The 12,318-nt window shown below is 36.0% G+C and overlaps 1 protein-coding gene across 1 annotated transcript; it reads right to left on the bottom strand.

Moving 5' to 3' along the window:
- Positions 1-8,775: 8,775 nt before the first annotated feature.
- On the bottom strand, positions 8,776-9,459 carry LOC105852960 (uncharacterized). The gene has a single exon (XM_012719861.1). The coding sequence runs from the start codon at positions 9,457-9,459 to the stop codon at positions 8,776-8,778; it is 684 nt and encodes a 227-aa protein (XP_012575315.1).
- Positions 9,460-12,318: the final 2,859 nt, after the last annotated feature.

The following is a 12,318-nucleotide window of genomic DNA, read 5'->3' on the forward strand; positions in this document are numbered from 1 at the left end:
TAACTAGAAATCAAATCATAAAAATAAGGGTTTCATCTTGTTACACTCATCCCTAACAAATAGCGTTTAGTTACTCATGACAGAGATAGAAAAGATAGAGATTAGAGAAGAATTACAAGAAAGATTCATGAATCATTCTTGATAAAACTGCTCCAATTGTGTTAGAAACGGTCGTCTTTGAGTTTCTATGCTAGGGCACCAGTCTCCCCACTTTCCAATTGCCAAAAAGGTCCATAAAAAGTGAGAAAAACGAGTTTTAATGTGTTTTGCTACGCGTCGCGCGCTTTAGGAGCGCTTGAGGCGTGGATTGGCAATGGCTTCAGCGTGAAATGCGCTTGAGGCGCGCTTGAGGTGCATATTGGCAGTGGCTTCAGCGAGAAATGCGCTTCAAGCGCACAACATCTTATGTCTAGAGTGTAGTTAGGGGTGGGAATAGGCCAGACCAGGCCAAGCTTTGAAAGGCCTGAGCCTGACCTACGATTTATTTTTTAGGCCTAAACCTGGCCTACGGCCTATCATATGCTTTTTCTTCGGTCTGGCCTGGCCTTTTTAAAAGTCTGGCTTGACCTGAAAGCATATTTAAAAGTCTATTTAAGATAATTTTTCAAAAATATGAAACAAACATCCTTTAAACCCTAAAATATAATTTTGTGTCAAATAATAGATTTTTTTTTTTTTTTTTCTGAAACAAACACACTCATTATTACCTCTTAAACAAATATAGAACGACTACTGAGTGCTTGACTAATTGAGCGGCTACCGAATATGGAATGACTACCAAATATGAAATCACTACCGAATATGGAACAACTACTGAATATGAAATGCTCACTGAGTGATTGCCTAATTGATAGAATTTTAAATAGGAAATAATATTATTAATATAATAATAATAATAATAATAATAATAATAATAATAATAAATATTAATAAATAATAAAATATATATAGGCCGACCTGTCAGGCCTAATAGGCTTTTTCATAAGCTTAAGCCTGACCTATTTAAATAAATAGGCTTTAAAAAAGCATGAGTCTAGCCTTTTTATTAAATAGGTCAGGCCATAGACCATTGGCGGACGGCCTAGCCTATTCCCATCCCTAAGTGTAATGCATGTTTCAACCCTTTTGAGTTCGAATTTGGTTTTGGGGTCTTCATGAAAGTTGTAGCTATGGATCGTAGCTTTCATTTTCATTTGGTCTTACTCCTATTGGACATCGACAACTCCAGATATGGCTGAAATGCTCCATATATGTCATGTTTATTTCTCACCAAAATTCAGCACTGTATTACAACAAAGTAACAACGCAAAACTCCAAAAAATATCTACTTAATCAAAGAAATAAGAACATAAATATTTCATTAAAGTAAAGAAATAAAATTAACAAAATATATCAAATAACTCCTTAAATTAACTAATGAATAAAAGATAAATAAGACTAAAAACAATGAAAAATATGCATATGATGAAGAGTCATCAATAGTTGTCACCAAAATATTAAAATACTTCAATGTCCCTCTCAAAAATGAAAAATCCATCATAAATATTCTCTTCCAAAAACATCTTCCACATGAAGAAAGATTCATCATTTCCACCAACTTTGTTTATCCCTCAAGATCAATCACCTTTCTCTTTCGGCTCCAACAAAAGTAAATGTTTTGAAAGGAAAACATCCTTAAACCCAAACACTCAGAACTTTGGAGTCAAAATTTCTCAAGAACATTCTCATTCCCAGCACAACCGTCTTTCCATCACTCTCCCTACTACTCAATTTGGAAATTCTTATGCTCTTTATTGGCTCACCACTACTGAATTTGAATCCACGTAGATTGAAAATGCTTATGTTTTTGGTATCCCAATACCACACTCACTTTATAATCCAATTCTTCAAAGCCATCTTTCCTTCAAACTTCATTTTGATAGAACATATCAAATGTCTCCAGCCTTTATCTCCCACATAAATTCATATCTTCCTTGTTTGGCATTAACAAACTCCTTGCTTTTTTTTATATGGACCTTTTTGGTCCTCAATTTTTCACTTTCCCTACTATTGGATCAATTTTTGCCACACATTCATCTTTCTGCACTACTGTTGTGCCTTCTCGAGGACAACCTTCTCCAGCATATCGACATGTGGATGAAAACCCTCACCCTCCAAAACGCACCAAGATAGAGAATGACGCCTCAATAACACGAAAAGATAACCCCAAATTTTTTATGCTCTTCAAACTATCATTTATAGACAATCCATCCAGATTGGGAGAGCACAATCTTAAAGGATTGGATGGCTACTCAACTAGCTCCCAAGCTGGCTTGAATCAAGATTAATCTTGGTTGAAACAAAATGTCTTGAATGTTCTAGATACGTTAGAAGTAAATAAACAGATTAGTTTACCGTGAACTATGATTTTTGTGTGAAAATAATTAAAGATAAGGGATAGAAAAATCACACGCAACAAGTATATTGGTTCATCCAACTCGGGCTAGTCCATTTCTCACAACCGTAAGATTTCAACTATGTACTCCAGAAACATAATGTTCTCCTTTCAACCTTTTCTCTTGATCACACGTTGATCAATTACAATCTTCACCTTTCAACCTAGAAAGGATTTTTACATTCACCTTTTAAACTAGAAAGGACTATTACAGTCACCTTTCAACCTAGAAAGAATTTTACAAACACGCTCAATCTAACCTAAAAGATAAATTTGTATTACAAATGATGCGTATGATAAAAAGTTTTTGGGACCTAATGATTCTAACTCTTTGTTTGAGATAAATAAAGACAAAGTTAATAAATAATGATCCACAAATATAGAAAAATGTTTATAAATTAGGTGTTTAGAAACTTAGTAAATAAGGATCCACAAGACAAACTTAATAAATAATGACCTAAGAGGGGGTGAATTAGGTGTTTAGAAATTTTCTAGTTTTTAGAGACTTAGTGGATTATTTTTCTGAGTAGGATTAGTGTATCGAAAAATATAAATGATAGAAAAATAAAGACCACAACGATTTATCTTGGTTTCCCTTTCAAACCAAGGGTACATCCAGTCTTCTTGCACACCAAACGAGATTTTCCACTATTGTAAGAATAAGTACAAGTCTAACTTTAAGACTTTTGTTACAAACTTCCAACAACCTAAGATAGAACACCACTATCCTAGCTTACAACACTTGAAGAAAGTACACAACTTTCCTTAATTTGCACAATAACTTGAATGGTTTTACATCAACGATTTTAACTGAAATCAAAAGGGTATAACAGTTGAGTACAATGTTAACAGCCTAATATAATTTCAAGTACAATATAGAACCTTTCACAATGATATGACAATGTAAAACATGTACTTGAAATATGAAAGTACGACTTTGAATAATTCAAAAGATTTCAAAAAGTTTATTCAAAGTTGTTCTAAGATTCTTATTAAAGCTTGTTTCAGTTAAATCTGAAACAAAGAAGTTTTTATACTCCTTAGACATCACTTTAGATTTGTGGCAAGTATCGGTCAGCGACTATCGGTCAGGGAGGTCTAACGATGTTTCTGACTTCAAGATAATAGTTGGTGGAACGAACACGGGTATCATCTGAGGGCAAAGCCCAATTTCCACAATAATGTAAACGGTCACCAACTGACATTAACAAATAACATTTAACACTTACGTCATAAAGACAAGCAATAACACTTAGCAATTACGGCACAATAACAAACAACAACCGAGTATGTAAATACAATCAATATAGTTTAACAAACATGACTCGCATGCCAAGCACGCTAATGCAATGTGTATATGCCAATGCACATGATTCGGGAATTTCCAACAAAAACCCTCCTCGAGGGGCGTAAATCATAATTGTACCGCCTATCACATGCCTTAGTACTAATTACCGAGGTGCAGTCTCTCAAATTCTATCACGATTTACTAGAGTGTAGCCTATCACATGCCTTACAAATCAGTTAAATCCTCGTAAGGATAAGATGGATCAACTATCACATGGAACCATCACGTGGCCCATCACGATCACCACTTAACATTGTGGCTCATCGCAATCACCACCGACACTGCGGCCCATCACGATCACCACAAGCTATGGAATGCATGAACATACTATGACACTTCCACAATTAAACACAACGAAAAATCTCGTTCGTGCCGACACCTTTAATCAAATATTGTTTGACTTAGTCAAATTAATCCCTTAAACTTTAACAACCTTACAAATCATTTCTTACTCCTAACCCCCCTTAGAGTATACTTTATTAAAAGAGTTTACAATGCGTAAGGACTAATAGTACTATTAACCACAACACACTTTCAACATATAAAACATATTTTAAGAAATTAACAGCCTTTGAATTTTTCAGTGAATTCACTAACAATTTTCCGAAACGTTTTAAATTATTTTTCTCAAAATTTTACACACAACCACAAATTTTTTTCAAATTTGCCAAAACTCATGTTTTGTTCCAAATAACTACATAACCACACAAAAGATATCAATAAATATTTTTTTTTTCTAGTTTCAAGGTTATAACTCTTTGAAATAGTTTCATTCCTTTCAAAATATATTAAATATTTTATTTTTTCTATAATCATAAAACAACATTAATATATCAGAATTCTCTTGACTGCTAAGTCGGTGCCAACGATCTCGATTCCTTTTCGAGACTCAATGAGCTAAAAACATAAATATTTATATCAATTGGTTCACAACTAAAATTTAAACAATCACAACAAAATTCCCAAAATTATATCTTTTTCACACACCAAACTTTTAAAACCAAATAATCTACATTAATTAGTTAAAACTAAATAAAACGAATATTTTCCAAATCAAACATAGACACACTCAATTATTAAACCATAAAAAATTTGAGTTAATAAAGTACTCTAAACTTTTTCTTTTTAAACTCAGTCCAAGAGTAATTAAAAGATTAAGACTTTTAACTCAAAATATTTTTATTTCAATCTAACTTTTTTGCTCAAACTCTTTAACTTAGTTCAAATTTGAACTTTTTTCACAACTTTAACAACTCTAATTTTTGTGTCTAAAATTTCAATTTCAGTTCAAACTCATTTATTTGAAAATAACTCATTACGTAACTCAAACACATCAAAAATCAACTTTTTTTTAACCATTATTAACAAAATCAACAACAACAAGACAACATCAAGGATTTGTTAAGAACTCAATTTATAATTATAACCAATCCAACAAATATCTAAATACTCTTACACACATCACCTCACTTCTCAAACTACTTTGATAAAAATATCTACTATCGCTGCAACTCAATTGACATATGGATTTTTCAGCATCAAGTGACATTTTACCAAAAATTGCCCAGTATTAAATTCTTCGTAATATAATTTAAATTATTCTACGACAAATAATTTTAATCCGGTCTCAAAATATATATATAAATATACATATATTAAACATATTACAGATTCAAACAAAATATATTTTTGGTACTTAATTCAAAAAATAAATTAAAATTGGGCTAAATGCCTAAGTAATTTAATATAAAATACCCTAAAAATTGCATAAATTAGAATTTTAAAAATTAAGGGTCTTACATTACTATCCCCTAAAATTAGTTTCGTCCTCAAAACTACGCATCGGTAAACAAATCAGGTTGTTGTTCCCTCATCTTGCTCTCCAATTCCCAAGTCGCATCTCCAGTACTTCAAATGATAAATTATCTTTTAGTTGAATTATGTCTAGTTCGATCACATGCGACGGATCCAGAATGTATTTTCCTTAATTGTGATACGTGAAATACATCGTGAATATTGGACAGTATCGGAGGCAATGTAATCTGATAAGCTAGCGGTCCAATTTGTGCAGAAATTTGGTATGGTCTAATAAATTTCAGAGTTAATTTCTTTGATTTTATGGCTCTGCCAACTCTAGTCATAGATGTGACTCTCAGAAATACATGGTGACCCTGCTCGAATTCTAAAGGTCTGCGACGCTTGTCCGCATAACTCCTCTAAATATCTTGTGAGGCCTTCATTTTCTCTTTTATCTTCTTGATCTTATTTGTAGTCTATTGCACCATCTCAAGTCCTACATCATACTTTCATCATCCTTATACCAACACAAAGGTGTCTGACACTTGCGTCCATATAGAGCCTCATAGGGTGCCATTCCAATACTGGCGTGAAACTATTGTTGTAGGTAAACTCAATCAATTGCAGTACGTCATCACAACTTCCTCTATCATCTAATACACATGCTCTCAATAGATCTTCCAATGACTGATTCGTTCTCTCAATCTGTCCGTTCGTTTGTGGATGGTATGCTGAACTCAATCTTAGTTTCGTTCGCAAAGCTTCATGCAACACTCCCCAAAAGTGCGACATGAATTTCAGGTCATGATCTGATACAATACTCGATAGTACTTCGTGTAATCTCACAATCTCAGCAATGTAGATCTTTGTTAGCTTATCTACCTTATAGGTGGTCTTTACTGGTAAAAAGTGTGCATGTTTAGTTAATCGATCCACTATCACCCAAATAGAATCATTCTTTCTCCTTGTTTTCGACAATCCCGTTATAAAGTCCATGGAAATGATGTCCCATTTCCATTTAGGTATATCTAAAGATTTTAACATTCCAGCAGGCAACTGATGTTCCACTTTCGCTTTCTGACAAGTTAAACAAGTTGATACATATTTCGTTACATGCCTCTTCATTCATGGCCACCAATAATTCTGCCTCAAGTCCTGATACATCTTTGTTGCTCCGGGATGGATACTCAATTTGCTCTTATGAGCCTATTCTAAAATTGTTTTCCTCAGATCTGCAACTGCTGGTACACAAATCCTCCCATTACATCTCAAAATATTATCTGGTCCAATCTTAAACTTAGTTGTCTTCCTTGCACTATTATGTTCCTCTTCTCTTGGATTAATGCGTCATTCTGAAATTTCGCAATGTCTTCAAGTAGACCAATCAAAATCTTAATCATTCTGAATTTCAAAATCCCCGATGCAAACTCTACGTCTATGTGTAGGTCTCTAAATGCTTCCCACAACTCTTATTGTCTAGCCATCAATATTGAAGACACTGACACACTTCTTCTACTCAACGCATCAGCCACCATATTGGCCTTCCTAGGGTGGTACTGCAATGTGAAATCAAAATCCTTGAGAGTCTCCATCCATCTCTTCTAACACATGTTCAATTCTTTCTGATCAAGCAAATATTTCAAACTCTTATGGTCACTGAACAATGTGAACATGCATCCATATAAGTAGTGCCTCCAGATCTTTAATGCAAAAACTACAGCAGCAAGCTCTAAATCATGAGTAGGATAGTTTCTTTCATGAGTCTTCAATTGTCTTTAGGCGTAGGCTACAGCTTTCTTGTGTTGCATTAGAACCCATCCCAAACCTTGGTGAGATGCACCACTGTAAACTTCATATGGTTCTTGTGGTTATGGTAAGACTAATACTGGTGAGATTGTCAACTTTTTCTTTAGTAACTTGAAATTTTCCTCACATTTCTTTGTCCATGCGAACAGTTGATCCTTTCTAGTGAGTTGTATCAATGAAGCTACAATCTTAGCAAAACCTTCAATAAACCTCCTGTAGTATCCTGCCAGTCTGACGAAACTTCGTATGTCAGTGATAGTATGAGGCTATTTCTAAGCGAGGATTGTCTCAATCTTTGTCGGATCCACAGCGACTCCTTCCTTGGTTATCACATGTCCTAAGAAGTTCACTTCTTCTAGCCAAAACACGCACTTCGACATATTGGCATACAATTGCTTCTCGTGTAAAATTTTAAGAACTTGACACAAATGCTCTCCATGTTCTTCCGCAGTCCTTGAATAAATTAATATATCATCGATGAACACCACAACAAACTTATCTAGAAATGGGCTGAAGATTATATTCATGTAATCCATAAAAATTGTTGGTGCATTGGTAACTCCAAACGACATAACTAGATATTCATAATGTCTATAACGGGTTTGGAAAATAGTTTTCTGAATATCTCCTTCTCTTACTCAAATCTGATGGTAACCTGACTTTAAGTCAATCTATGAAAACATTGTGACTCTTCTCAACTGATCCATCAAATCATCAAGATGTTGTAAAGGATAACGATCTTTAATAGTTGCCTTATTAAGTTGCCTATAATCCACACTTAAGTGTGACCTTATGTCCTTTTTCTTAACTAACAATACCGGAGCTCCCTATGGTGACACACTTGGTCTGATATATCCTTTCTCCAACAAACCTTCAACTTGGCCCTTGTACTCATTTAATTCCAATGGCGGCATCTGATACGGCGCAATCGAAATAGGTCCGGTTCTTGGATGTAGATCAATGAAGAAATCCACCTCTCTTACTTGTGGCAATCCTTTAATTTATGTTGGAAATATGTTTGAGTGCTCCTTGACAAGCACCACGTCCTCTATGCTCACATTTATCTTTGCCTTCACGTTAGCTAATGACAAAAACTCATGAGTTCCTTCTCTTAGTGACACTCCGAGTTTGTTAGCAACTAGGTACCGAACGAGTCCTGATTCGGGGAAAAGAACCAATTTGCAAGCGCAATCCAATATCACATAATGATACGACATCCAATCCATACCGCGAATGACCTCGAGTGATTGTAGGGGTAAACAAATCAAATTAATCTAGAAATCTCTATTCTGAATAGTTACTTGACAACGTAAACATGCAGCATTTACAGTCAAAGTCTTAGAAGTTGTGGAAACAACCAAATCAAAAGGCAGAGAAGACACAGTTAACTTCAAACGGTTACACAGTCCATAACAATGAAGGAATGGGTTGCCCCCGAATCAAAAAGTGTAGTCAGAGTGTTACCTACAATCTCGCAGTCTCGTTGGATCAAATTGCTAGATGGATTTCCAGCTTCAGCACCCACGCAATAAACGCGTCCTCTAGCAGTATGACGAGTAGCCCTAGTGGCATTCACTATTGGTTCCACCTTCGGGGCCTTACAATTATTTGCAAAGTGCCATGGCTTCTGGCAATTGTAGCAAATGAGACCCTTAGATGTACAAAAATTAGCATAATGTCCCTCTTCCCCATATCGGAAACATCGATTCCCTTGTCCCAATTGTCTTAAAAAATTCTCGTTCCCCAGGTGGTTCTGACCTCTGTTGTTGTTCTGTGGTCGGTTATAAGGCTTAACAATTTGTTTTCCTTTGTTATTAGGATGGTTCACCCGACTAGGCCCCCCGGAACTAAAGCTCCCTCCTCGATTGGCCCTGTTATTCTTCATGTCCTCAATTTCTCTATATTTTTCCACTAAAACTTGGAAATGTTGAATTTCCAATGGCAAGACAGAGTCTTGAGTTTCATACTTCAATCCATTTTGGAAACAGGGACACATAAATTGTTCATTGACCTCTTCACGAAAAAACCTAAAATGTCTCGACAATGACTCAAACTTAGCAGCATACTCACCCATTGTCATATTCCCCTGGTTCAATTTAAGAAAATCATCGCCCAGTTTAGTCCTGGTACTCATCGGAAAGTATTTGTCTAAAAACTTCCTTTTGAAAGACTCCCAGTTCACCTCCTCATGAGTTGATCCCATCAAAAGCCTTGTACTTCTCCATCAATATTCAGCATCCACTAGTAACAGATATGTAGCATAGTTGACATTCACCCCTGCCTGACAATTAATCATTTTGAAGATCTTTTTCACATCCTGAATACAATGGTCGACTTTTTCTGGACTCTCATCACCCCTGAATTTTGAAGGAATGTGACGAAGAAAATCTTCCAATCCCCTTGATTCAGCATCACGAATATCCTCTCGACTCAATAGAACAGATCTCTCTTTCCCTCTTCTCTAGATCTCGTAGAGTCTTTGCAGCTGTCTGTCCAGCAACAGACGCATACATGTTATTCATTGCTTCAACCATTTTATCGTCCCTGTTGACGTTGACTCTTGCAGCGTAATTCCTTATCGGAGGAATTGTTTTCTACAAAACCAACATCAAGAAGAAATCTTAACACCACTTAGAAGAATTCCAAAAATAACTTTCGACTACATCAACACATAACAACTACACAAAACCTGACAACTCAAGCAACTTATCCCAACGCATGATCAGATAAGAACTCCCAACCTACAGGTCGACCTATAACCTAACCAAAGCTCTGATACCACAATATCACACCCTGATTTTTAACAGCGCGAATGCATTTTTTTCAAAAACAAATTAATAAAATACGATGTCGTAACACAAACAACAAAATTCATGAATAAGTACATCATATATACCAACAAACTAAAATAGTTTTTAAGACGATAATCTAAAATATACAAATAGAAAATACACCGAGGCTATTAGACCTATCAGACATCGCTTATACCCTTGGGGTATTCTCGGCAGACACCTGCACAAAAGCATTGCTCCAAGAATGCTATTCCCACCATGGTCACGTCAAAAAAATGGAACATGGACCCACAAAACAAAAGTCAACTGATAATATAAGTCATAGATACAATCATCCCAAAATGAAATAATTACGATCACCAAAAAGACACTAAGTTCCTATACAACCAAACTAAGTTGATCATTCACTAGCATTTACCATAACATGGGTGACCTCCACACACTTCACAAGTTTCTTCTGACACAATATCCATCTTCGAAGTCACCTCCTCCTCATCAACATCCATAGAAGGACCGATCACCTAAGAAGTCAGATCCACCCATGAGATAGGTGGCTTTGGCGGCACTGGGATATCAAAACAGTCCGCTATTTCAGTGAAAATTGGTAAGGGATCATTCACCAGAAATGGAAGCTCTGACTCGACCTGCCTAAACATTCCAACAATATCTCTTGCTACTAGCATCGACCCATTCTCCTTCCTGCCAATCCCCAGCCCAACCACTGTATCTCCAGCTCCTACGGTGGCCTCCGCCTCAACTCTAATGGGGGAATCCTCTACATCTTCCCATGCTCAACTCATCCCGAGCACCAATCTTGAAGGAACCGAATAGTCGCTTCTCTCGCGTGTGAGCTCCACAAGGTATACTGCTCCAGCTTTCCTACTTGTCCTCAATACCCTCCCCGTATAAGTATCCCTGCTTGAGATGGGATCGTATACCTAAGCAGTCGGCGGGTATCGGTCAGGAAAGTCTAACGATGTTTCCTTCGTCAAGGTAACAGTCGGTGGAACAAACTCGGGTATCATCTGAGGGCAAAGCCCAATTTCCACAATAATGTAAAGGGTCACCAGCTGAAATTAACAAATAACATTTAACGCTTACGTCATAAAGACAAGCAATAACACTTATCAATTATGGCACAATAACAAACAACAACCGAGTACGTATATACAATCATCATAGTATAACAAAAATGACTTGCGTGTCAAGCACCCTAATGCAAAGCGTATATGCCAATGCGTATGATTCTGGAATTTCCAACAAAAACCCTTATCGAGGGGAGTAAATCATAATTGTACCGCCTATCACATGCCTTAGTACTAATTCCCGAGGTGCAATCTCTCACAGACTAGCACGATTTACTAGAGTGTAGCCTATCACAGGCCTTACACATCAGTTAAATCCTCGGAAGGATAAGATGGACCAACTATCACATGAAACCATCTCATGGCCCATCACGGTCACCACTTAACTTAGTGGTCCATCACCGTCACCACTTAACATTGTGGCCCATTGCGGTCACCACCGACACTGTGGCCCATCACAGTCACCACAAGTTATGGAATGCATGAGCATACTCTGACTCTTCCACATCAATCATTATGTACTCTGACTCTTCCACTAATAATTTTTCAAACTTATCACAGAGTATACTCAAAACAGGTTTTCCTCAATAAAATTCATAACGCACATATTATCAGTTATGAATAGATAATCACATCAAAACTTAATCACCACAAATTCACACCTCAACACACATCCAAGACACATATTTCAGTTTTGAACACATAATCACCTCAAACTTAATCTATACAAATTCACACATTGAACACACATTAATCACATCAATCACACATATAGAGTCCCTATATGCAAACTAAACATTTGGAAAGAGCCCTTACTTTAGTTATAGCTTTTACAACGGTTATCACTACCACAATCAAACACAGTAAAAAATATCGTTCGTGCCGACACTTTTAATAAAATAGTGTTTCACTTAGTCAAATTAAACCCTTAAACTTTAACTATCTTACAAATCCTTTCTTACTCCTAACCCCCTTAGAGTATATTTTATTAAAAGAGTTTACAATGAGTAAGGACTAATAGTACTATTAACCACAACACACTTTCAACATATAAAA

Source organism: Cicer arietinum, chromosome 1, assembly GCF_000331145.2.
Source record: "Cicer arietinum cultivar CDC Frontier isolate Library 1 chromosome 1, Cicar.CDCFrontier_v2.0, whole genome shotgun sequence".
NCBI classification, from domain to species: domain Eukaryota; kingdom Viridiplantae; phylum Streptophyta; class Magnoliopsida; order Fabales; family Fabaceae; genus Cicer; species Cicer arietinum.

Excerpts from the sequence above, each read along its gene's own strand:
- LOC105852960 (XM_012719861.1), bottom strand. The coding sequence starts at position 9,459 with ATGGGTGAGTATGCTGCTAAGTTTGAGTCATTGTCGAGACATTTTAGG.